The 27,060-nt window shown below is 38.8% G+C and overlaps 1 protein-coding gene across 1 annotated transcript in view; it reads right to left on the reverse strand.

The window, feature by feature from the left end:
- Positions 1–20,121: 20,121 nt before the first annotated feature.
- The window catches only part of Slc15a5 (solute carrier family 15 member 5), a 106,478-nt gene continuing 99,539 nt past the window's right edge, over positions 20,122–27,060 (reverse strand). Inside the window, exons 9-10 of the mRNA XM_010616029.2 lie at positions 25,511–25,619; positions 20,122–20,269 (exon numbers count right to left, since the gene is read on the reverse strand). Coding sequence (XP_010614331.2) covers positions 20,122–20,269; positions 25,511–25,619 — 257 coding nt within the window. The remainder of the gene's footprint in view (positions 20,270–25,510; positions 25,620–27,060) is intronic.

Here is a 27,060-nt window from a genome sequence, read left to right on the forward strand (position 1 = left end):
AAAAAAAAAGCCCGCATGTCTTACATAGAGCACTACCAGAATATAGGGAACCACGCAGTTTCCTATAGACACCGCAAATGTATTATATGCAAATTGTTCATATCATTTCCATTGCTCTATCCTCTGGTACTAATTTATCTTGTTAAGTGGCTTTAGCACTCACTTGGTTGCTTAACTCAAAACCGGTAATGTTCCTGAACTCCTTTTCTTTTGTCACTAACAATCCAGTCTGTACAGTGTTGTGATTAAATGTGTGGGCCTCAGTGCTGGACTCCTAGAACCCTGGCTCTACTAGAGCAGGCAGCTGGTGATCTCTACATTTCAGTTCTCTTATATATAACATGAAGATACTAATAATTCCAAGACTTATTACAAAAAGTACATGAGATAATTAAGATGCATAGAGGAAATTCAACAAATAGTTTATCCCTATAATTCTACCTTTGAATCTTTCCTGGGTTCCTCTTGTCCCCTTAACCCAGCCTCATTATCCCCAAGTTATATTACAACAGTCAGCTAACTAGGCTTTCGAATTCTGAACTAGTCCCTGCTTGCTTCTTTATGTTTTTGACTGAGTGATCTTTTTAAGATACCAATCTGTCCGACTTCTCTGTCCTTGAATCTTGGGGCCCACGTTTGTGGACCCCCATTCCCCAAATAAATGGTGCTGTTTGTTTTCACATGTTGGTATTTTGCTTATGCTACTTCCTAAGCTTACCTGGCATGCTGGTGTCCCTGCCCTTATGTATCTGGCCAATATCTATTCATCTTTAAATGAAAAAGTCAACAGCAACATTTTGGCCCTAGATATAGTTCTAGAATCTTGCTACTTCATTTCTTTGAGGAGGTAGATCCTATTTCCCCCCACTTTAAATGTAAACGAAGCTTTCTGATTGCCTCAGCAAATAGAATACAGGGCAGTGAAGCTGCGGGGACCTGAATTAAGGCATAGAAGCCAGTAAATTTTCTGCATTTGATGATGGTTTTCTTTCTTTCGTGGGATGCTTGCCCATGGATACCATTCTCCAAAGTCTGGAGAAGCACAAACTAGCTCATGTAGAAAAACATCATTAAGAGTCTTTGTGGAAAAGTTCCTAGTTGACAGCTAGCATTTGATGGCTGAGCATATCTCTATCTTTCGTATCTATCTATCTACCTATCTACCTATCTACCTATCTATCTATCTATCTATCTACCTTCCTGTCACCTATTACCTATTTTCTATCTATCTGTCACCTATTATCTACTCTATCTATCTATCTATCTATCTATCTATCTATCTATCTATCTATCTATCATCTGTCTCTTTATCATCTCTCTGCAAAAATCTCCACCTTCATGGACCCTCTATTCTCTACAACCAAGAGGTCATGTGTAGGAAATGAGGATACTGCCCTGAAAGTGATATCTCTGATGAATAAGAAGAGAGACTTTGACAAACCATCCTGTTAGATAGACTTATTAGTGTGAAAATTCTTTTACTATCTAACATGAATTAGAGAGAAGCTTGCAGGAGAGAATCCCTTTGAATTTCTCCACCTTCTCATCTAGCCAGCGAGCTTCATGGCCTGTTACACATTTGAGTGCCTTTGCAATTTAAACCTCTTGTGTGTTGCATATGGCAATCTGCGCTAGCCGTCTGGGATGCGACTCCTGCTTCAAGAGCAATGATAAAGTTTCTAGCACTCACTGTCGTTGTGGGAAGCAGACTGTTGTTGAAGTGTTATTATTAATGAAAATGACTGCTGGACAGATTGAACTAGAGGATAATTTATTCTCCGTGAACTTCTAATTGCAGTAAAATGGTTCATTCACTGCCACACTTGTCCATCTTGTTTGTTCCTGTCTTTTAGCCATGGTTGGCTGCAATGAAACAAGGCAGAACTGCACAAGCTGCATAAGGAACAAAAGTCTGCATTTCTGGAGATGCCGTGGAAACAGGTCAGGAAGGCTTAACTCATGTTAAGAAACGCCTGGGAAATGGTAAAATGCAGTCTGAGATGCTCAAGGGGATCAAAATCAATTTATATGAATCAAGGTACTTACTATGTGTGAGACATTGTGCCAAAGTTGAAATTCATGTGTTTTAGTTACTTTCTGATTGTTAAGTCATAATACTGAACACCCATAATTTAAAGGAGGAGAGGTTTATTTTGGCTCATGCTTTTCTGTCTATGGTCGAATGACTTCAAGGCAGAAAAAGGTGCAAGATTCTGGCCAAGGAAAGCTGTTCACATTATGGCAGCCAGAAAGCAGAGAGCGAAAGCAGGAGCTGAGAAGGGAGACATACTTTGCATTTCATGCACCCAGTGAAATCTCTCTTCTGATTGGGCCCCTCCTCCTAATAAGTCAGCTACAATGCTCCCCTTATCTAGTCACCTTCCAAAAGTCCCACCTCTGAATGCTTGAGGCTTTGGGAAGTCATTAGAGTTAAACCATAACATTCCTTCCCTAGCTCCCCAAAAACTCATATTCATTTCTTTATGCAAAACACATTTAGCCCACCTCTAAGAGTTGCCAGTCTTAACAGTTCCAGCATTGGTTAAAAAGCCCAAGTCCAGAGTGTCTTCTGTGATTCAACCAAAACTCTGAGCAGTGATCCTCTATGAAAATCAAAAGAAAGTTAACATTTCCAACATACAATAGCACAGGGTAAACATATCCATTCCAAAAAGGAAAAATAGGAGAAAGAAAGGAATTGGACCAAAGCAAAACCCAGAGGGAGAACATTATGTGTTAGTTGCTTTTTTTCATTACTGAGACAAAATATCCAACAACCCAAGTAAGAGGGAAAGGGGTTTATTTGGCTTACAGTTCGTAAAGGTTTCAGTCCTTAATTGGCTGGCTCCAAGGTAGGGTGAATGGCAAAGAGGCATCACAGAAAAGAAAAAAAACATGGCGTGAACAAGGTCACAAAGGCAGCAAGGGACCTTCAGTGCATCTTTCTGTTTCTTTTATCCTATCCAGACTACCAGGATTAGGGTGGTGCTAAACCACTCACTCAGATTTGGTGCTTTAGTAACTACATGCCCTTAATCCCAGCATCACACATTCCAGATTCAGCCTCCTCTGACCAAATGAAGCTTTAGGGGACATCCAGCCCCAAACCATTACATTCTGCCCCTGGCCCCCCAAAGACTCATGTCCTTCCCTTGCACAAAAGGCATTAGTCCATTTGTAATAGTTTCCAAAGACCTAACAGTTTCAGCATTGCTGAAAAGTCCAAAGACTCTGAGATTTAAAGCAAACTCCTACCTGCAAGGCCTGTACAAATGAAAAGTAAGTTAAACACTTCCAACATTCAATGGCGCAAGATAAACTTTACCATTCCAAAAGGTACAAAAGGAGGATATAAAGGAATGAGACCTAGCAGGTCCAAAATCCAACAGAACAAACATTAAGTCCTGTAGTTCTCTGTGCAGCATTTGAGGCAGCCTGTGGCAAGTTGTGAACTCTAAGGAGCTTGGGTGGCTCCATCCTTGTGGCACTTTCAGTGGTTAGATCTCCCACTGCTTCTCTCTTGGGCCAGATCTGCTCCCTCCTGACAGTTTTCCTCAGACGATCCATGCTCCTGGCTTCTGCAAACTTCTGGGGTCCCCACTGCACCTTTGGCTTCACACTGTGCCCTCTCAGGGTCTCCCAGGCCTTCTTCTGAAATCTAGATGGAAGTCTTCCTGACCCCACAACTCTTGTATTCTGCATGCACTTAAGACCAGCACCATGTGGATGATACCAAGGTTTGCTATCAGCTGGAGCTGTAACCAGGCTTCCTTCCCTCTTGGCTGTAGTAATCCAATGCCTATGAACCAAATCCTGAGGAACAACATCCCTAAGATGCATTTTGAAACAATTTCCGTAGGCCGCCACCATTTTGGAACAACTTCCCTAGGCCACTACCATTCTGGAACATGATGTTCTGGGGCTTTCTTCTCAAAGCAACATCTTTCACTTTTAGAACTCTCAGAATGCAAATGATGGACTTTTGCTGCTTCCTGTGGTGCCCTCAGACCATTTTTCTATTTTCCTGTTCCTTCTCAGCACTCAAGATTTCCTCTGCTCTGTTTTTTTGCGGTTCACAGCTTTACTGGAGCTTCCTTTCTGGCCCAAATCAAAACATTTTAAATCATTCTGCTGGGCTCTCTGCTCTTGATTCTCAACATAGATATGGCAAAAAGCCCCCTACAGAAGCTTGGCTTTGCTCACTGCCTGTGAGCTTTCCTCAGCAGATGTTTCATGGTTCTTCATTCTCCAGCTTCCTGGGGTATCCAATGGACTTTCAGCTTCTCTGTCTTAGTTTTATGCACTGTTATTTCAGACGCTTATTGCCTTGCCTTTCAGGCCTTCTTCTGAAATCTGGTGGAAGCCTTCTAGACTCCATAACTTTTGCATTCCACATGACTGTAAAATCAGCACCACTTGGATGATGCTAAGGTCTGCTGCCAGCTCAAGGAGTAGCCAGGCCCCCTTGCTTCATGGTTTCAGAGGTCTGAGTCACTGAACTCTAGGAAACTCCTAATTGGCCCTGAATGACCTAGGCTATCTGGGAGTCTCTTCTTAAAGCAAAGCCTTCATCTTCCTCCTCCATGTCTGCAAAGGCTGGCGTATTACTGATTCTTGAGGTATCTTCAGTCATTTTTTCTTGTTGTTCTCATGCAAAGTACTTGGCTTATTTTTAATGCTGTTTTCAGCAACTGCGTTCTCCATGGCCCCTACTTTATAGGCACTTCCTAGTATTCCACTGCCCTTAATCTCAGTCTTCTGCAAAATCTCAGAACATGAACAGGTACAAAATTTTGTTCCAGAGTATAACACACTTGGCCTCTCTGGCCAAACCACCAATGGAGGCTTGTTCACAATTGAAACCTCCTGGGTCTAGTCTTTACTATTGATATTTATAGCAGCATACTGGTCTTCAAAGCTCTGGTCAATATCTCCCAACAAGCTCAGCTAGTAGCTTTCTAGGGCTTCTCTATGACTAGAGAAGCATCTTTAAATGTTTCCAAACTCCTCCCATAAACCAGTTCACTCCTCCTGCAAACCAGTTCCAAAGGCTTCTAAATCACATGGTCACTCATAGTCACAGCAATGACCACACTCCTATTGTTTCAACATGTCTTAGTTATTTTCTTGTTGCTGAGACACAATACCTGACACCCACAACTTAAAAGAAGAGAAGTATATTTTGGCTTATGTTTTCAGTCCATAGTCAGCTGGTTCCAAGGCAGAAACAGCATAGTGGAAGGTCTGGCAGAGGACAGCCACTCACCTTGTGACAGCCAGGAAGTAGAGAATGAAGGGAATCTGCATCAGGGAGGGAGATATACTTTTTCCTTCAATGAAATTCTTCTTCTGACTGGGCCCAACCTCCTAACAGGAAGTCTGCTATAGCACCTCCAAAATCTATCCACCTTCCAAAAGCCCACCTCTGAACAAATCAGGCTTTTGAAGGGACATTCTAGATCAAAGCTGTAATACCATGTTTGCAAATGACCTCTCACTGATCTCACATTCAAAGCTTGCACATTCTTCTCTGACATTTCTGATAGAGAACTCTTGCCTTTCTTTTAAAGTTCGCTGTGTCCTCTCTACTCTCTCATTTTACCTCAGTGGATTGTCTTGGGGAAGCGAAAACTGTCTGTGATGACATGTATATTTTCTCAGTGATCTCTTTTATGGTAGGCATGATGCCTTTCCCTTGATTTTTGCCAAATCTCTCCCATTGATTCCATTTTTCCTCAATTTTTTATCCCTTATAGAATCATAGAGTTGTTGCCTTGGCTTTTGCATAAATGTCATTACATGTATTTCTGACTAGGTGCTATCATGCTAACCATCATTTGTCACAGGCTGTTGACTCATTACTATATTAATATGAGATTTGGTCACTTGTGGCTTAGCAGGCTTAAGGAAAAACCTGATTCACAGCCAGTAAATGAATTCAAAACTGTCTGTGATGGATGATAGATAAGGATGTGGATGCCATTATTATTTAATAGTTAATAAAGTCTCTGAGTGGGTTTGCAACAGTGTGTCATCTGGGGAAATGTTCCTGGCTGTCAACTAGAATTCATTCGAATATAGAGGACCTTGGTGACCTGAGGGGGAGCACTATCGCTATCCTTGATAATTTTATACTTAGTGGAGAACAGGGCTGGAGGGATCCCAGCAAGTGTCTGTGTAAAGGCTAAGGAAACAGCCTACTTGATCTTCTGTTCCTATCTGAATGTAATTATGACTTTTACATGAGGAACAGATGGTTTAAATTGTGACTTGTGGGACACTGGAAAAACGCTCATACAACAATTCTTAAATAAATGTACCCACTTATTGCCACAGATTCTGAAACTCTGCTCTTGGAGTCATGTGTTTTTGGGGAAAAAAAGGAGATAGTTATTATAAAAGGAGAGGGAGGGGCAGGGGTGTTGAGCATCCAGTATTTGCTGATGAATCAAGTCATATTGTTATGTACTTAGGGAGAAAAGAATTGAAATCCATTGGGCTAAGGCACTGCCTTTCTTGAAATTCTCCAGAGAATATATAAAAGCCTCCAGTAGACAACAGCTATATCAAGGGCCTTGATTGCATTTTTTCTCAATCTTTTATCCCTTGTAGAACCGTAGATTTGTTGCATTGGCTTTTGCATAAATATCATTACATTTATTTCTATGCAGAGAGGATTAGCACCCAGATTTTGTAGCCTGATTCCCTTGGCCCACATCTTGACTCCATCCATGTTTTCCTGTTTCTTATATAACCTTTGAAAGGTTATTAACTCTTCCGTGTTTTGGTTTCTTGTTTCTAAGATGGGGTTAATAGTTGTACTTCAGGGATTATTGTGAGGAATAAGTGAGCTAATATACCAAAAACCAGACCAGTGTCTTGTACTTAGCAAGCAGTATAGGAATCTTCACAGTTATGGTAGATATTGGGATACATTTGCTTCTCTCCAATTGCTCTTTTCTAAAGTTGTTTGGCACTTGCTGCCGAACACTGAGGCCACTTCCTTCTCTCAATGGAGTTAGTCTGGACGAGTTCTTCAGTGGGGTGCATCTGATAGCCTTAGACACACAGCAAAACAACTTGGGGCTTCATGCTATGGGCTGAGAGAGAGAGAGAGAGAGAGAGAGAGAGAGAGAGACAGAGAAGAGGTGCTAGAAAAATGCTTATATTTTGCTAACCATTTTATCAGGGCCTGTAATGCTGATATGATCTTTTTTCTCATTCTTGTTTATTTTTGGATGATGTATAGAGTATCTCACTGAAGTCAGTAGGGATGATCCAATATTGGTGATACTGTGTGTGTGCACACAGAAGGACCTGGTACTTTAGAGATGGACACACCAAGATTCAAGTCTTGTCTGTACCACCTACTATCTCTACAACTTCTTGAGACATTTAGTGTCTCAGAATTTACAATTTCTCATTTTCCAAATGGGCCTGCAAACATGTGCCTACTTCCTAGCATGTGGGTGCTAATCAAATGTGATAATATGTGTGTGACAGCAACTTGTAAGCTGTAATGGGTGACATAGATATGAGTTATTATTAGTGATTCCCTTAATGCTCTCTACAAGCCAACCTGAATTTTAGCAACACCTGTGTGCTGTCATCACTTGGCTGCCGATTCTATTTGAGAGCTTTACTCATAAGCCGGTGAGTGGTGATAGCATGCTGGCTTCTTTCTCAGTGGAGGAGCTGTGTGACCACTGGCATCTGATTCGGGGTTCTAATGCAGTGGCTCTCTTCTCATAGAACAAGGGATGCCGGCAGTTCTCAGAAGTGATTATTCCCCTTCAACTTGCAAATTGCACAATATTAATAGGAAAGTTTTGGACTCATGAGCTGTTATTTGGTGTTACCATTACTCTGATAGCTGATAAAACACTTTGGGAAACCAAGAGAATTTGAGGTTGGCCAGGGTGAAATGAATACTATTAAATCAAGATTACCGGAAGGGGAGATGATAGATAAGGGATTAAGCCAATTTAAGAGATAATAAGGGGAAATACCCAAAGAGCTTGGGAAAAAAAATGTATCACCTTCCAGGAACAGATCTTTGGGTATTATTGTGTGCTTTTAAAAAAAAGTCACTCTGCCATCACCTGCCTCACAAGCACAAGGCCCTGATTTCGATCCCTGGTACCAAAAAAAGAAAAAAAGTCCCTCTGATGGAAACATTTTCACCCATAAATTCAAGTAATAAGAATATGTTGTGTTTTTTTGCTAATTTTGTATATAGGCTCAGTATAGTGACTTTTAACTTCAGTGGATTGAAGTATTGCAAGAAGAAAGGGAAAAGGAAAAAGATGACACTGTCAGTTGTGGATAGAGTCAGATGGGGTCAGACTTGTGCTCTGCAGGTCATAGAAAACATTTTTGAATGCCATGTCTTTCAGGTCTCAATCATGGACAAAAATAGGGCATAGAAGGTGCTTCTTAGGGAAAACTGCCTTTTCCCAACCTTTCACCACCACTGAAAACTGAAGCAAATGAGAGGCTGCATAGACCCTTGGCACAAAGTGGCTGGAGTAAATGGAATGCTGCAGGGCACAGAACTTTGTCCTCACTGAACATATTACCAGAGAAATACAGTAGGGAACCCAGCAGGCTTCTGCAAACAACGCATCCCTTTAAGTTAATTGGTGTTATATAGAAGCTGGAATGCTCCACTTATTTACAAAGCTACAGATTTATGTAAAGCAAAACCAATTACACTTAATGCCTAAACTATTCCAGGTGCTCAATGATAATGTTGCTAGGCACTAGAGAAGCAACTGCTGTGTGAATGCATCCTGTTCCAGTGGCAGTGCTTGTAGTTTCTACCATTTAGTTAATCACAAGTGGCAACTCCAACGTGAAAATTCTAAGCTCTTTTGGTGCTCACCTTGGATCAACTTTTTCTTTCTGTGGATATTTCATCTTAAAAGACATAATGAAAGCATAAGGAGCACTTTTTTTGAGTGTAATCTAGAACTGAAAGAGATGAAGCCAACAGGATGTGTATGGGGCGGGGGTTAAGAAAATAAGGGCGATCCCATTTCTAATAGTGAGAGAGACTTATAGCTTCACATTTATACTGAGATGATATGTTCAGAGGTTTCTTGATCTTTTGGGTGTTCATGAAACCCAAATTGCAAACTTGGCATTTGACCCTTAATAGCAAAGAAAGCTTCTAAGGGATATCAGGGTCTGCCCCACTGTTTTGTCAGGAAGACATGATAGACAAAGAAGGATTTGGGAAGAATTTGTGCCTGTAAAAGAGTTAGTCTTTTCACGTGTCCTTACAACCAACAAGCAAATAAAAAATAGTTTGAGTAAGAAACACCTGGTGCTTTACAGCTGCACTTTTGCAATTAAAAATGCATATCATACCTAATCAAGTTGAATAAATCTTTTATTTTACAGATCTAAAATATTTTATGTATACACAAGGAAGGTGCTTAATTGCACAATTATTTGCAATTGGGTGACAAATCTTCCTACACTCTCCAGCTTGAACTGTCCTAGAAAGCACTGGCTCTCAACCTTCAGGGAACATCAGAATGAACTGCTAACTAAAATCACCAATTCTTGGGCTGGGGATTTAACTCAGTAGTTTGGTGGCCTGCCTGGCAAGTTCAAGGACCTGAGTTCAATCCCCGGTACAAAATAAATAAATAAATAAATAAATAAAATCACCAAATCCTGGACCCCAACCCGGATAAACACTTGAGTTAAAGTAGTTCTTACATGGGCAAGAAATATTCCTCCAAAGTGGCTGGTCATGAAACTGATAAATCTTCTGATAAAGATACAGGACATTAGTTTTATTTCATTAAAATAACAAGATTATAAATTTCTTGGCCTATAAAGGAAAATGATTGTTCAAAATACATGTAAATTGGTAGCCATGGAAACTAAATGATGCCATATGGGTTAGCAGGTCCCTCTAAGTAGCTCTGTTTTGCTTGGTCACTTACCCTCCTCTCTGTACATATTTGACCTGTCATAATTTTCTCCTTTCCTTTAATCCCAGGGAATCCATCATTGACATTGATTTTTCAGTTCATCAGAATGTGAATGAATGTTCTTTGTTAAAGACCTCTGGTTTAGTAGTAATATTTCTGACTCCAGAGAAAATTTTCTTAATCAAATCATATCTTAATAATATAATATCAAGAACAAATAGAGCAGAATCATCTTTACTTGTTATTATTTACTTATATGTATGCAGCATATGGTCACAATACTAGGATGCAATCTAGGCTTCAGGAATCCATTACAGGAAAGAGTATTAGCATAGTGTTTCTTTCCTTCTAATGACTTATCAAAACTTTAAAAAAATCTTTTATGTTGCTTTTAATGGTTGAGCCATTCTAAAGCTGTACAATATTACTGGTATACATAATCACCTAGACTTTGAAATTATTTTATTAATTCAATGTACAATATGTTAATACAAAAGCATAATAGCCTACTAGGAGGGTCATAATTAGTCTTTGTTGATAAAGTACACAGATTATATTTATAAAGTCACTTTTATATATTGATTCTCACTAAAAATGCATAAAATATTAAATCGAAGAAGAAAACAATGAATACTGTGCTCATAAGACAGGTAGAGTCAAATATGGTTTCATAAGGCTGTCTCCCAAAGATCAATACTTGAAGAAATTTCCTGTGTACTGCCATAAAATTTCAGAGACTTTTCACAGAGAAGAAGTGTTTCTTCAAGATTACTTCCACTGATGTTCTGAGCATTAAAATGATTTAGATTACAATATCTAAAGAAAGAAAGAAAAAAAGAAAGATTTCCTTAGGACCAGATGGAGATGACTTGATAAATCATTTGCTTTTTCCTGTGCTTGTCTACCTTTTATGATGGGCTCATAGATACTGCCTCAACAGCAATGATTATTTAAGAGCCCTGCTCACCAGAATGTTCTTTAAAATAGGACTAAGGAATTTTGCTGCATGCTAAGGCTCTTACAAGGACCTTTAGGGGTGCTCTTTTACAAGCTGTAGTGAGCCTTTTCAGTGCCCACAGTACAGAGATGTGGAACCCTAGGACCTTACAGATTTCATGGTTGCCAGGACTCATAAGGCTTATCAGATTTACTGGGTGTTTGTAAATTTGGTGCTGAGACTATTTGGTCCCGACCATTGTTGAAGAAGGAGGCCATGACTGTATTCTAGAATATTCTAGAATGTTTCTAGAACATACACCTTTCACACCCAACCCCAGAAAAACTTGCCTTTCTTGAGTGTTTTTTAATTATCGGGCACTATATTTGGGTGGGATGGAATCATTCCTGTTACACAGGTTGGAAAACTAAAATTCCAAAAGTTAAATAACTTTCTTAGGGTTCATGTAAATAGCAATTGGTAGAGCCAGGCTTTAGAACTAGAACCTGTTTTCTCCAACTTCTGTCTTTTTTTCCATTATAATAAACTGATTCTAAAGAAACAGTTATTTTCTTAAACATATTTGAGAAAGATTCAGGAGGATAGGCATCTTAGACTGCTTTTTTTCCTTCTGCATTCTTAATGCCTATATAAGTGCCTGGTGTACAGCAGATATTCAGTAAGTATCTGTTGAATGTACAAAAGAATATGAGCTATACCGTTTTACAGTTTTATCAATTGAAAACCTCTGGGGTCAACCATCTATATTTGGCTTGTGAAGGCTTCAAGAAGGTAATTTTGCCTTCTTTGCTAAAAATAACTGGGAGAGAATGAAGACAGCCTGAATAACTCTGGTCATCTGTCTCTAATTTATGTTGCTTTCAATAATTGTTAGAGGTTATGGGTAGAAGATTACTGATACCTTTGGAAAAATAAATGGCAGCGGTAACAACTTGGTAAGATGTGTTCCCCAACCTTTGAGGAACAGTGGAGTGATTATAAAAAAAATCCAACCATCTTTTGCCCTTTCCCTCTGAAATAGCAATGATTTCTTTTTCTTTTCATAACCAGTGTGGGGTACATATGTATGTGAATCACTGTGAATGTATTTTCTTAAGCTTTTCAGCAAAGGAAAGACATTTTATCTGCTTTCTTCTTTTGCACTTAAATTGGAGAGCTGTGAGTATGACATCTCCCCATTGCATGATTTCAGATTTGATTGAGGAGAATTTCATTAGTCAAAGGCAGGATTTTTTGCTTGTTTGTAAGAAGTAAGTCTGGTCTGGCACTTAGGGATAATTCGTAACTGTACTTGAGGTGATGTCCCAGAAACCCTGACAAGGCTAATATGGTTCTAGCAATTACATTAACATTGTGTCACATTAATATAAGCTTGGTAGTCGTGTACCCTTGGGCACAAACAGACTGATGTCGCCTGTGTATTGGTGAGAATGTTGTTTCATCACTTTCTTCAAAATTTTGGGTACAAGAATAGCCAAAACTGCCCTCATTTATTTAGATAGACTTTGCCACAATGTCTTGGCTCTGAAAAAATATCTATGTTTGACGAAAATTGGATTGTGACAGAATTTGGACTGAGATCAAATGCTATTTGACTTATAAATAACATGTTTCAATAATACTATCTCTGGGACACAAGTGCTTTCTTCTGTTTCTTTGTATATTTACTGTTCCTTTGCACTTGACAATATCAATTAGTATAAAAATAAGCTGGAATCATGCACTCCTGAATATAGACAGTCTTGCTCCCTGTGGTTCCACAGGGCTCTTGCTTGATTCCTTTGACCTGATCTGTACCACGCTAGTGGTTTACAGATCCCCAAGGCAAAGTGTGCCTTGCCTGATATAGTTGGTTCTAGATACTCAATCTTTGGGAGCAAATTTTCTCTTCTGGTGTGTGACATCCATTCTTTTCCTGTGGGATTGCTGTTCATCAGGTGGTAATGAGTATAGATACTTTAACTGAAGGGACTAGTTTTCCCTCAAATAGCAGAGGATTGTCAATAGAGCAAATAGAAGGCTCTTTCCTGGCTTTAGAAGCAGTGTAGTACAGGAGTATGGGCTTTGGAGACCACCAAATGTGACTTTGAATCCTAGTTATGTGAACTTGGTTAATTTAATTAACTACTTTAGCTGTCTTATTTATAGAGGGATAAGATTCATGTAGCAGTAGGTTTAATGGTTTGTGTACAACATGTTGCATAAGAGACAGGGTGCTCAACATATATAAAATTAATTTCTTTCCTTTCTGTTTCTTTTTCCTTTCTCTTTTTTCCTAAAAATATATAGGAGAAAAAGTACACAGGAGATGGAGATGGAGATGGAGAAGATTTGGGGACAATTAGATTTATTTCTGAACAAACCCTGTATCAGTGGTCCTCAAACTTTTTTGACACAAACAACTGGTGACAAGTTCTCTGTGGAAGAGGTTGGGAGTAGCTTCAGGGTTAGATTCTCAGCAGGGTGTGCGATCTACATCTCTTGCATATGCAGTTCATGGTAGAGTTCAAGCTCCTAGGAGAATCCAAAAATGCTGCTGATCTGACAGGAGGTGGAGCTCAGTGGTGATAGGAGGGATGCGGAGCGGCTGTAAGCACAGCTGAAGCTGCCCTTGCTCGCTGCTCATCTCTTGCTGTGAGGCCTGGTTTCTAACAGGCCATGAACTAGTACTGCTCTACTGCTGCATAGCCTGGGGCTGGGAACCCCTGGGCTACTTAGTCCCTTATCTTTTTTTTTTCTTTCATTAAGTTTATTGGTACATTTTAGGTATACCAATCCCCTATCTTTGGTTCCTCCAATCTCTGATGCTTTTTACATTTTTATTCCTCTCTGCACCCCATACCACTGTCTCTCACTTGTTTATAGTGACTCACTTGCTCAACAATCACAGAGAAAGAATCACACTTGATTATTTTCATTTGAACATCAATGTTAGTTCCATGTAGCTGGGCACTTTTCTTGACTCAACTTTGCTCTGCTGGTGCATGGAATAGTGCTCAGCATATTGTTTAAATTCATGAATGGATGACCAAGTGGCTGACCTAAAAATTCAGGTTCCAGTGCAAGTTCTACTTGAATTTAACCCATAATCAGTGTCTTCCGGTCACACCTCAGCATAACTTTAGAAGAAAAATTGTAAAAGGGAGGGAGAGGGGAGCAGAAGGCCACATTGTTATTAGGGCCTTTATTGTTCTTATCACTAATGTGTTTGAGACTTTACTCATATGGTGCAGGTACTGTTCTTTTTTGTTGTTGTTGTTGTTGTTTTTGGTACCAGGGATTGAACTCAGGGCCTTGTGCTTGTGAGGCAGGCAGCAGAACCACTAAGCTAAATCCCTGGCCCAGGTACTGTTCTTAATGTTTCCTTTTTAAAAAAATGAATGAACTGAGGCTTAGGAGGGCTAAACAGTGGCTGAAGTTTATGGAGCCAGTACATTGCAGAACTGGATTACACCGTGCTGATCCCAGGACTGCCTTTTAAGCTACTTCATGAAGGATAGGGTCAAACCTTACAGTAGGGTAAAAGCAAAAACTAGGAGCTAGTACAGGAGTAGGGACAGAATACTTGAGACTGGTAGTGTAAAGGAGGAGAGGTTTATCTCGTCTTACAGTTTCAGTCCCTGTCAGTCAAGTTGTCGGTCAAGAGGAGTCATCACAGCATGTTTCTGTGCTTTTACAAATAGGCACCAATTCTGTGCTTGGAAGCCATGGGTGGAGGGGAAGATGATTTGTCTTCAGTTTCAGTTTTCATTCCTGAATTTTTGTTTTTGTTTTTTTGTTTTTACAAAGCTGAGGAAATTCTTACTGGCTTTTTCTACAAGCCATTCTGTTTCTTCAATTTCCTTTCAATCTAAGAATGAGGCTGGCGTTTAGGGACATTTTGTATCGTGGAGGATAATTTTGATTCCCCGTAGTTTGGTGGGGTAGAAGCACTCAGTTTTGGGGAGTTACTGAGGCCTTTAATTTCATCATCCATTCTGCCTTGCATGGGGTACAGGTATCTCCCATACTGGGCCATAAGCAACACAGATGAAGCTGAGCATTTGCTGACTTTCTTTGTAGCAAACTCTGGTTTATTACACTACCTATCAAATGGCTGATGTACCAGAAGGGATTTGTTAAAAGCATAAAAGAAAGATTTTTGGCAATAGAGAAGTGACAATGTGTGGGATGATTTATGGCTAAATACATACATGAATGAAAAGAGAAAATTTGCTTAGTTCCCAGCAGCCATTGTGCTTAGTGCTTTCTCAAAATTCTTCCCCAAACCCATAAGTGATTATTTTCTAAACATGTGTAAAAAAAGAGGCTCAGAGTGGTTAGGTAGTTTACATGAGTTACACAGCCATCTAAGAATATGCCAGTGGGAGGGAGTGAGGGTGGAAGACAGGGAGAGGGAGCTCAGTAAGGCCTAATGATGAATGGCTGGTAGATAATACATATTTCCATTGAATGGTCTCAGGTGATTGGCTAAGGGATTTTTGCATAGTCTTCTATTGATCTTGAAATGGTCATTGTTGATTTAAAAGCCAGAATGGGACCCAGATCTCCAGTCATTAGATTCCTAGCTATTTGTTTAATGATATCTGCTTTTAATGTTACAAGCTTCATTCTTATTATCAATATGGTTATTTCCAATTCTATGTGGTGCTAAATAGTGGGGAAAAAGCTCTTGTTTTATACGATGTTTTACAATTGAGTAAAACACTATTTTATTGCAAGGATCAATGGAAAAGTGAAGACTACAATGAAATTTCTTGCTCTATATAATCTGTTAAATTTCTGTAATATGCTAATGGGTCCAGTCTGGCATACAGGGCTCCCACTGACTCACTGGTGGTTTCCAGACCAGTGTCTCATGGACTTAGAAATTGTTCATCTTACCATACACTTCGTACCTTTGAGAAACACTCCAGAATCCCAGAAGGTTCAGCAATGTCAGTGATGCCAGAAGGAAGAAGAAGATTTCTAAATTGCCTTTGTTTAATGTGTTTGGAAACCAATTGCCTGTTTGGAACAAATGTAATTATTATTCAGCTGCAGAGTTATAAGTTTCTGTGAATGTTTTATCATTTCCCAATTCATAGAGCTTTATTCGCTTCAATAATATCTTCCAAGCAAAAATGCTCATCTAGAACTTCATTGTTAAAATGCCTTTAGTTCTCTGATTGCCAGAAAAATGATAAGCAAAGTACCCCAAATATTTTTTTTTCCTGTTTCTTATATAACCTTTGAAAGGTTATTAACTCTTCCGTGTTTTGGTTTCTTGTTTCTAAGATGGGGTTAATAGTTGTACTTCAGGGATTATTGTGAGGAATAAGTGAGCTAATATACCAAAAACCAGACCAGTGTCTTGTACTTAGCAAGCAGTATAGGAATCTTCACAGTTATGGTAGATATTGGGATACATTTGCTTCTCTCCAATTGCTCTTTTCTAAAGTTGTTTGGCACTTGCTGCCGAACACTGAGGCCACTTCCTTCTCTCAATGGAGTTAGTCTGGACGAGTTCTTCAGTGGGGTGCATCTGATAGCCTTAGACACACAGCAAAACAACTTGGGGCTTCATGCTATGGGCTGAGAGAGAGAGAGAGAGAGAGAGAGAGAGAGAGAGACAGAGAAGAGGTGCTAGAAAAATGCTTATATTTTGCTAACCATTTTATCAGGGCCTGTAATGCTGACATGATCTTTTTTCTCATTCTTGTTTATTTTTGGATGATGTATAGAGTATCTCACTGAAGTCAGTAGGGATGATCCAATATTGGTGATACTGTGTGTGTGCACACAGAAGGACCTGGTACTTTAGAGATGGACACACCAAGATTCAAGTCTTGTCTGTACCACCTACTATCTCTACAACTTCTTGAGACATTTAGTGTCTCAGAATTTACAATTTCTCATTTTCCAAATGGGCCTGCAAACATGTGCCTACTTCCTAGCATGTGGGTGCTAATCAAATGTGATAATATGTGTGTGACAGCAACTTGTAAGCTGTAATGGGTGACATAGATATGAGTTATTATTAGTGATTCCCTTAATGCTCTCTACAAGCCAACCTGAATTTTAGCAACACCTGTGTGCTGTCATCACTTGGCTGCCGATTCTATTTGAGAGCTTTACTCATAAGCCGGTGAGTGGTGATAGCATGCTGGCTTCTTTCTCAGTGGAGGAGCTGTGTGACCACTGGCATCTGATTCGGGGTTCTAATGCAGTGGCTCTCTTCTCATAGAACAAGGGATGCCGGCAGTTCTCAGAAGTGATTATTCCCCTTCAACTTGCAAATTGCACAATATTAATAGGAAAGTTTTGGACTCATGAGCTGTTATTTGGTGTTACCATTACTCTGATAGCTGATAAAACACTTTGGGAAACCAAGAGAATTTGAGGTTGGCCAGGGTGGAATGAATACTATAAATCAAGATTACTGGAAGGGGAGATGATAGATAAGGGATTAAGCCAACTCCATTACTCTGATAGCTGATAAAACACTTTGGGAAACCAAGAGAATTTGAGGTTGGCCAGGGTGAAATGAATACTATTAAATCAAGATTACCGGAAGGGGAGATGATAGATAAGGGATTAAGCCAATTTAAGAGATAATAAGGGGAAATACCCAAAGAGCTTGGGAAAAAAAATGTATCACCTTCCAGGAACAGATCTTTGGGTATTATTGTGTGCTTTTAAAAAAAAGTCACTCTGCCATCACCTGCCTCACAAGCACAAGGCCCTGATTTCGATCCCTGGTACCAAAAAAAGAAAAAAAGTCCCTCTGATGGAAACATTTTCACCCATAAATTCAAGTAATAAGAATATGTTGTGTTTTTTTGCTAATTTTGTATATAGGCTCAGTATAGTGACTTTTAACTTCAGTGGATTGAAGTATTGCAAGAAGAAAGGGAAAAGGAAAAAGATGACACTGTCAGTTGTGGATAGAGTCAGATGGGGTCAGACTTGTGCTCTGCAGGTCATAGAAAACATTTTTGAATGCCATGTCTTTCAGGTCTCAATCATGGACAAAAATAGGGCATAGAAGGTGCTTCTTAGGGAAAACTGCCTTTTCCCAACCTTTCACCACCACTGAAAACTGAAGCAAATGAGAGGCTGCATAGACCCTTGGCACAAAGTGGCTGGAGTAAATGGAATGCTGCAGGGCACAGAACTTTGTCCTCACTGAACATATTACCAGAGAAATACAGTAGGGAACCCAGCAGGCTTCTGCAAACAACGCATCCCTTTAAGTTAATTGGTGTTATATAGAAGCTGGAATGCTCCACTTATTTACAAAGCTACAGATTTATGTAAAGCAAAACCAATTACACTTAATGCCTAAACTATTCCAGGTGCTCAATGATAATGTTGCTAGGCACTAGAGAAGCAACTGCTGTGTGAATGCATCCTGTTCCAGTGGCAGTGCTTGTAGTTTCTACCATTTAGTTAATCACAAGTGGCAACTCCAACGTGAAAATTCTAAGCTCTTTTGGTGCTCACCTTGGATCAACTTTCTCTTTCTGTGGATATTTCATCTTAAAAGACATAATGAAAGCATAAGGAGCACTTTTTTTGAGTGTAATCTAGAACTGAAAGAGATGAAGCCAACAGGATGTGTGTGGGGTGGGGATTAAGAAAATAAGGGCGATCCCATTTCTAATAGTGAGAGAGACTTATAGCTTCACATTTATACTGAGATGATATGTTCATAGGTTTCTTGATCTTTTGGATGTTCATGAAACCCAAATTGCAAACTTGGCATTTGACCCTTAATAGCAAAGAAAGCTTCCAAGGGATATCAGGGTCTGCCCCACTGTTTTGTCAGGAACACATGATAGACAAAGAAGGATTTGGGAAGAATTTGTGCCTGTAAAAGAGTTAGTCTTTTCACGTGTCCTTACAACCAACAAGTAAATAAAAAATAGTTTGAATAAGAAACACCTGGTGCTTTACAGCTGCACTTTTGCAATTAAAAATGCATATCATACCTAATCAAGTTGAATAAATCTTTTATTTTACAGATCTAAAATATTTTATGTATACACAAGGAAGGTGCTTAATTGCACAATTATTTGCAATTGGGTGACAAATCTTCCTACACTCTCCAGCTTGAACTGTCCTAGAAAGCACTGGCTCTCAACCTTCAGGGAACATCAGAATGAACTGCTAACTAAAATCACCAATTCTTGGGCTGGGGATTTAACTCAGTAGTTTGGTGGCCTGCCTGGCAAGTTCAAGGACCTGAGTTCAATCCCCGGTACAAAATAAATAAATAAATAAATAAATAAAATCACCAAATCCTGGACCCCAACCCGGATAAACACTTGAGTTAAAGTAGTTCTTACATGGGCAAGAAATATTCCTCCAAAGTGGCTGGTCATGAAACTGATAAATCTTCTGATAAAGATACAGGACATTAGTTTTATTTCATTAAAATAACAAGATTATAAATTTCTTGGCCTATAAAGGAAAATGATTGTTCAAAATACATGTAAATTGGTAGCCATGGAAACTAAATGATGCCATATGGGTTAGCAGGTCCCTCTAAGTAGCTCTGTTTTGCTTGGTCACTTACCCTCCTCTCTGTACATATTTGACCTGTCATAATTTTCTCCTTTCCTTTAATCCCAGGGAATCCATCATTGACATTGATTTTTCAGTTCATCAGAATGTGAATGAATGTTCTTTGTTAAAGACCTCTAGTTTAGTAGTAATATTTCTGACTTCAGAGAAAATTTTCTTAATCAAATCATATCTTAATAATATAATATCAAGAACAAATAGAGCAGAATCATCTTTACTTGTTATTATTTACTTACATGTATGCAGCATATGGTCACAATACTAGGATGCAATCTAGGCTTCAGGAATCCATTACAGGAAAGAGTATTAGCATAGTGTTTCTTTCCTTCTAATGACTTATCAAAACTTTAAAAAAATCTTTTATGTTGCTTTTAATGGTTGAACCATTCTAAAGCTGTACAATATTACTGGTATACATAATCACCTAGACTTTGAAATTATTTTATTAATTCAATGTACAATATGTTAATACAAAAGCATAATAGCCTACTAGGAGGGTCATAATTAGTCTTTGTTGATAAAGTACACAGATTATATTTATAAAGTCACTTTTATATATTGATTCTCACTAAAAATGCATAAAATATTAAATCGAAGAAGAAAACAATGAATACTGTGCTCATAAGACAGGTAGAGTCAAATATGGTTTCATAAGGCTGTCTCCCAAAGATCAATACTTGAAGAAATTTCCTGTGTACTGCCATAAAATTTCAGAGACTTTTCACAGAGAAGAAGTGTTTCTTCAAGATTACTTCCACTGATGTTCTGAGCATTAAAATGATTTAGATTACAATATCTAAAGAAAGAAAGAAAAAAAGAAAGATTTCCTTAGGACCAGATGGAGATGACTTGATAAATCATTTGCTTTTTCCTGTGCTTGTCTACCTTTTATGATGGGCTCATAGATACTGCCTCAACAGCAATGATTATTTAAGAGCCCTGCTCACCAGAATGTTCTTTAAAATAGGACTAAGGAATTTTGCTGCATGCTAAGGCTCTTACAAGGACCTTTAGGGGTGCTCTTTTACAAGCTGTAGTGAGCCTTTTCAGTGCCCACAGTACAGAGATGTGGAACCCTAGGACCTTACAGATTTCATGGTTGCCAGGACTCATAAGGCTTATCAGATTTACTGGGTGTTTGTAAATTTGGTGCTGAGACTATTTGGTCCCGACCATTGTTGAAGAAGGAGGCCATGACTGTATTCTAGAATATTCTAGAATGTTTCTAGAACATACACCTTTCACACCCAACCCCAGAAAAACTTGCCTTTCTTGAGTGTTTTTTAATTATCGGGCACTATATTTGGGTGGGATGGAATCATTCCTGTTACACAGGTTGGAAAACTAAAATTCCAAAAGTTAAATAACTTTCTTAGGGTTCATGTAAATAGCAATTGGTAGAGCCAGGCTTTAGAACTAGAACCTGTTTTCTCCAACTTCTGTCTTTTTTTCCATTATAATAAACTGATTCTAAAGAAACAGTTATTTTCTTAAACATATTTGAGAAAGATTCAGGAGGATAGGCATCTTAGACTGCTTTTTTTCCTTCTGCATTCTTAATGCCTATATAAGTGCCTGGTGTACAGCAGATATTCAGTAAGTATCTGTTGAATGTACAAAAGAATATGAGCTATACCGTTTTACAGTTTTATCAATTGAAAACCTCTGGGGTCAACCATCTATATTTGGCTTGTGAAGGCTTCAAGAAGGTAATTTTGCCTTCTTTGCTAAAAATAACTGGGAGAGAATGAAGACAGCCTGAATAACTCTGGTCATCTGTCTCTAATTTATGTTGCTTTCAATAATTGTTAGAGGTTATGGGTAGAAGATTACTGATACCTTTGGAAAAATAAATGGCAGCGGTAACAACTTGGTAAGATGTGTTCCCCAACCTTTGAGGAACAGTGGAGTGATTATAAAAAAAATCCAACCATCTTTTGCCCTTTCCCTCTGAAATAGCAATGATTTCTTTTTCTTTTCATAACCAGTGTGGGGTACATATGTATGTGAATCACTGTGAATGTATTTTCTTAAGCTTTTCAGCAAAGGAAAGACATTTTATCTGCTTTCTTCTTTTGCACTTAAATTGGAGAGCTGTGAGTATGACATCTCCCCATTGCATGATTTCAGATTTGATTGAGGAGAATTTCATTAGTCAAAGGCAGGATTTTTTGCTTGTTTGTAAGAAGTAAGTCTGGTCTGGCACTTAGGGATAATTCGTAACTGTACTTGAGGTGATGTCCCAGAAACCCTGACAAGGCTAATATGGTTCTAGCAATTACATTAACATTGTGTCACATTAATATAAGCTTGGTAGTTGTGTACCCTTGGGCACAAACAGACTGATGTCGCCTGTGTATTGGTGAGAATGTTGTTTCATCACTTTCTTCAAAATTTTGGGTACAAGAATAGCCAAAACTGCCCTCATTTATTTAGATAGACTTTGCCACAATGTCTTGGCTCTGAAAAAATATCTATGTTTGACGAAAGTTGGATTGTGACAGAATTTGGACTGAGATCAAATGCTATTTGACTTATAAATAACATGTTTCAATAATACTATCTCTGGGACACAAGTGCTTTCTTCTGTTTCTTTGTATATTTACTGTTCCTTTGCACTTGACAATATCAATTAGTATAAAAATAAGCTGGAATCATGCACTCCTGAATATAGACAGTCTTGCTCCCTGTGGTTCCACAGGGCTCTTGCTTGATTCCTTTGACCTGATCTGTACCACGCTAGTGGTTTACAGATCCCCAAGGCAAAGTGTGCCTTGCCTGATATAGTTGGTTCTAGATACTCAATCTTTGGGAGCAAATTTTCTCTTCTGGTGTGTGACATCCATTCTTTTCCTGTGGGATTGCTTTTCATCAGGTGGTAATGAGTATAGATACTTTAACTGAAGGGACTAGTTTTCCCTCAAATAGCAGAGGATTGTCAATAGAGCAAATAGAAGGCTCTTTCCTGGCTTTAGAAGCAGTGTAGTACAGGAGTATGGGCTTTGGAGACCACCAAATGTGACTTTGAATCCTAGTTATGTGAACTTGGTTAATTTAATTAACTACTTTAGCTGTCTTATTTATAGAATAGATACTTTAACTGAAGGGACTAGTTTTCCCTCAAATAGCAGAGGATTGTCAATAGAGCAAATAGAAGGCTCTTTCCTGGCTTTAGAAGCAGTGTAGTACAGGAGTATGGGCTTTGGAGACCACCAAATGTGACTTTGAATCCTAGTTATGTGAACTTGGTTAATTTAATTAACTACTTTAGCTGTCTTATTTATAGAGGGATAAGATTCATGTAGCAGTAGGTTTAATGGTTTGTGTACAACATGTTGCATAAGAGACAGGGTGCTCAACATATATAAAATTAATTTCTTTCCTTTCTGTTTCTTTTTCCTTTCTCTTTTTTCCTAAAAATATATAGGAGAAAAAGTACACAGGAGATGGAGATGGAGATGGAGAAGATTTGGGGACAATTAGATTTATTTCTGAACAAACCCTGTATCAGTGGTCCTCAAACTTTTTTGACACAAACAACTGGTGACAAGTTCTCTGTGGAAGAGGTTGGGAGTAGCTTCAGGGTTAGATTCTCAGCAGGGTGTGCGATCTACATCTCTTGCATATGCAGTTCATGGTAGAGTTCAAGCTCCTAGGAGAATCCAAAAATGCTGCTGATCTGACAGGAGGTGGAGCTCAGTGGTGATAGGAGGGATGCGGAGCGGCTGTAAGCACAGCTGAAGCTGCCCTTGCTCGCTGCTCATCTCTTGCTGTGAGGCCTGGTTTCTAACAGGCCATGAACTAGTACTGCTCTACTGCTGCATAGCCTGGGGCTGGGAACCCCTGGGCTACTTAGTCCCTTATCTTTTTTTTTCTTTCATTAAGTTTATTGGTACATTTTAGGTATACCAATCCCCTATCTTTGGTTCCTCCAATCTCTGATGCTTTTTACATTTTTATTCCTCTCTGCACCCCATACCACTGTCTCTCACTTGTTTATAGTGACTCACTTGCTCAACAATCACAGAGAAAGAATCACACTTGATTATTTTCATTTGAACATCAATGTTAGTTCCATGTAGCTGGGCACTTTTCTTGACTCAACTTTGCTCTGCTGGTGCATGGAATAGTGCTCAGCATATTGTTTAAATTCATGAATGGATGACCAAGTGGCTGACCTAAAAATTCAGGTTCCAGTGCAAGTTCTACTTGAATTTAACCCATAATCAGTGTCTTCCGGTCACACCTCAGCATAACTTTAGAAGAAAAATTGTAAAAGGGAGGGAGAGGGGAGCAGAAGGCCACATTGTTATTAGGGCCTTTATTGTTCTTATCACTAATGTGTTTGAGACTTTACTCATATGGTGCAGGTACTGTTCTTTTTTGTTGTTGTTGTTATTGTTGTTTTTGGTACCAGGGATTGAACTCAGGGCCTTGTGCTTGTGAGGCAGGCAGCAGAACCACTAAGCTAAATCCCTGGCCCAGGTACTGTTCTTAATGTTTCCTTTTTAAAAAAATGAATGAACTGAGGCTTAGGAGGGCTAAACAGTGGCTGAAGTTTATGGAGCCAGTACATTGCAGAACTGGATTACACCGTGCTGATCCCAGGACTGCCTTTTAAGCTACTTCATGAAGGATAGGGTCAAACCTTACAGTAGGGTAAAAGCAAAAACTAGGAGCTAGTACAGGAGTAGGGACAGAATACTTGAGACTGGTAGTGTAAAGGAGGAGAGGTTTATCTCGTCTTACAGTTTCAGTCCCTGTCAGTCAAGTTGTCGGTCAAGAGGAGTCATCACAGCATGTTTCTGTGCTTTTACAAATAGGCACCAATTCTGTGCTTGGAAGCCATGGGTGGAGGGGAAGATGATTTGTCTTCAGTTTCAGTTTTCATTCCTGAATTTTTGTTTTTGTTTTTTTGTTTTTACAAAGCTGAGGAAATTCTTACTGGCTTTTTCTACAAGCCATTCTGTTTCTTCAATTTCCTTTCAATCTAAGAATGAGGCTGGCGTTTAGGGACATTTTGTATTGTGGAGGATAATTTTGATTCCCCGTAGTTTGGTGGGGTAGAAGCACTCAGTTTTGGGGAGTTACTGAGGCCTTTAATTTCATCATCCATTCTGCCTTGCATGGGGTACAGGTATCTCCCATACTGGGCCATAAGCAACACAGATGAAGCTGAGCATTTGCTGACTTTCTTTGTAGCAAACTCTGGTTTATTACACTACCTATCAAATGGCTGATGTACCAGAAGGGATTTGTTAAAAGCATAAAAGAAAGATTTTTGGCAATAGAGAAGTGACAATGTGTGGGATGATTTATGGCTAAATACATACATGAATGAAAAGAGAAAATTTGCTTAGTTCCCAGCAGCCATTGTGCTTAGTGCTTTCTCAAAATTCTTCCCCAAACCCATAAGTGATTATTTTCTAAACATGTGTAAAAAAAGAGGCTCAGAGTGGTTAGGTAGTTTACATGAGTTACACAGCCATCTAAGAATATGCCAGTGGGAGGGAGTGAGGGTGGAAGACAGGGAGAGGGAGCTCAGTAAGGCCTAATGATGAATGGCTGGTAGATAATACATATTTCCATTGAATGGTCTCAGGTGATTGGCTAAGGGATTTTTGCATAGTCTTCTATTGATCTTGAAATGGTCATTGTTGATTTAAAAGCCAGAATGGGACCCAGATCTCCAGTCATTAGATTCCTAGCTATTTGTTTAATGATATCTGCTTTTAATGTTACAAGCTTCATTCTTATTATCAATATGGTTATTTCCAATTCTATGTGGTGCTAAATAGTGGGGAAAAAGCTCTTGTTTATACGATGTTTTACAATTGAGTAAAACACTATTTTATTGCAAGGATCAATGGAAAAGTGAAGACTACAATGAAATTTCTTGCTCTATATAATCTGTTAAATTTCTGTAATATGCTAATGGGTCCAGTCTGGCATACAGGGCTCCCATTGACTCACTGGTGGTTTCCAGACCAGTGTCTCATGGACTTAGAAATTGTTCATCTTACCATACACTTCGTACCTTTGAGAAACACTCCAGAATCCCAGAAGGTTCAGCAATGTCAGTGATGCCAGAAGGAAGAAGAAGATTTCTAAATTGCCTTTGTTTAATGTGTTTGGAAACCAATTGCCTGTTTGGAACAAATGTAATTATTATTCAGCTGCAGAGTTATAAGTTTCTGTGAATGTTTTATCATTTCCCAATTCATAGAGCTTTATTCGCTTCAATAATATCTTCCAAGCAAAAATGCTCATCTAGAACTTCATTGTTAAAATGCCTTTAGTTCTCTGATTGCCAGAAAAATGATAAGCAAAGTACCCCAAATATTTTGAGATGAAAAAACTTCAGCTGGGTGCAAAAGTTATCCTAATTATGCGATTAATGTGTAGGAACTATATTTGTCTTATTTATTCTTATACGTCCAGTACCTAGCTAGAGTAGTGCCTGGAATCTGAGAGTTGTTTGTTAAGTATGTATTGAATGAATGAAAAATATTTTCCATCATAGGATAATCTGTTGCACATACTAATTGCAATGTAATTGAGATAATACATGTAGATGACAGCTATTAGGTTATTTTGAAAACTTAGATAAATGCAGGGATATCTTATGATAATGTCACTGCTCCTACTGGTAAATTGGTCCTATGTCTGACTGATGTGGGTATTATCTTTTGGCCTGGAGAATAATTCCTTCTATTTAACATCCTCTAATAAAGGATCCCCATTTCCTTGTGATATCAAACTAAGGACAGATGAAATTATGCAGGATTCAAGGCAATTTGATTCACTCCTAAGTTTTTACTTTTTCTTTGGATCTTTGCTGTAATTTTCATATCTATAGTGACATCTATCTGTACACATACTCAGTTTTGTTCAGTGGGTTTTGAGGTCTTCCAATCCAATTATTTTACAAACTATAATGCATTGCATATTATATATGCGACCCTTTTTAAACAATACTACAAAAACAGTGGTGATGTCTAATATTGCCAGATATACTACAGATACCTAGTATTATAGAATATTTAAAAGGAAAAAAAATGTCTTTACAGAGAGAACTTAATTCAACTGCAGTTATGAATCAGTAGAATATTTCCAGAAAATGTTATACAGAACAGGAAATAATCATCTTTGAACCTTTGACGTTTTGGCATTTTTCTTGCCTTTTAAGAGAACAGCTCCTATAGTGGGCTATAAAGACAAGTTCGGGACCAGATTACTCAGAGTGTGCTTCAGTGCCATCCCAGGCAAATGGGCTGCGGGTTGCCTTGTGAACTAGAAAACCTTTCTTGGCTTCTCCCTTGACCATGCATACTTTCAAGTGGGGTTTGAATTGAATGATGTGTTCAAGGTTGATAGCGAGTGCGTAAATACAACAGCTATGACTAATTGTGCCACCTCCCGTGGAAAGCTGTACTTTTCTGTCATTTAATTTCCCAATAACCTTTACTGTGTGTCAAGTATGAAAATTATCTGTGTCCATTGTGGTCTTGGACCCATAAATAAAAGGTGGTACTAGGGCCAGGAATTTAGCTCAGTGGTTCCGCTGCCTGCCTTGCAAGTGCAAGG

Source organism: Fukomys damarensis, unplaced genomic scaffold (genome assembly GCF_012274545.1).
Source record: "Fukomys damarensis isolate Sample0158 unplaced genomic scaffold, DMR_v1.0_HiC HiC_scaffold_19, whole genome shotgun sequence".
Classification (NCBI taxonomy): Eukaryota; Metazoa; Chordata; class Mammalia; order Rodentia; family Bathyergidae; genus Fukomys; species Fukomys damarensis.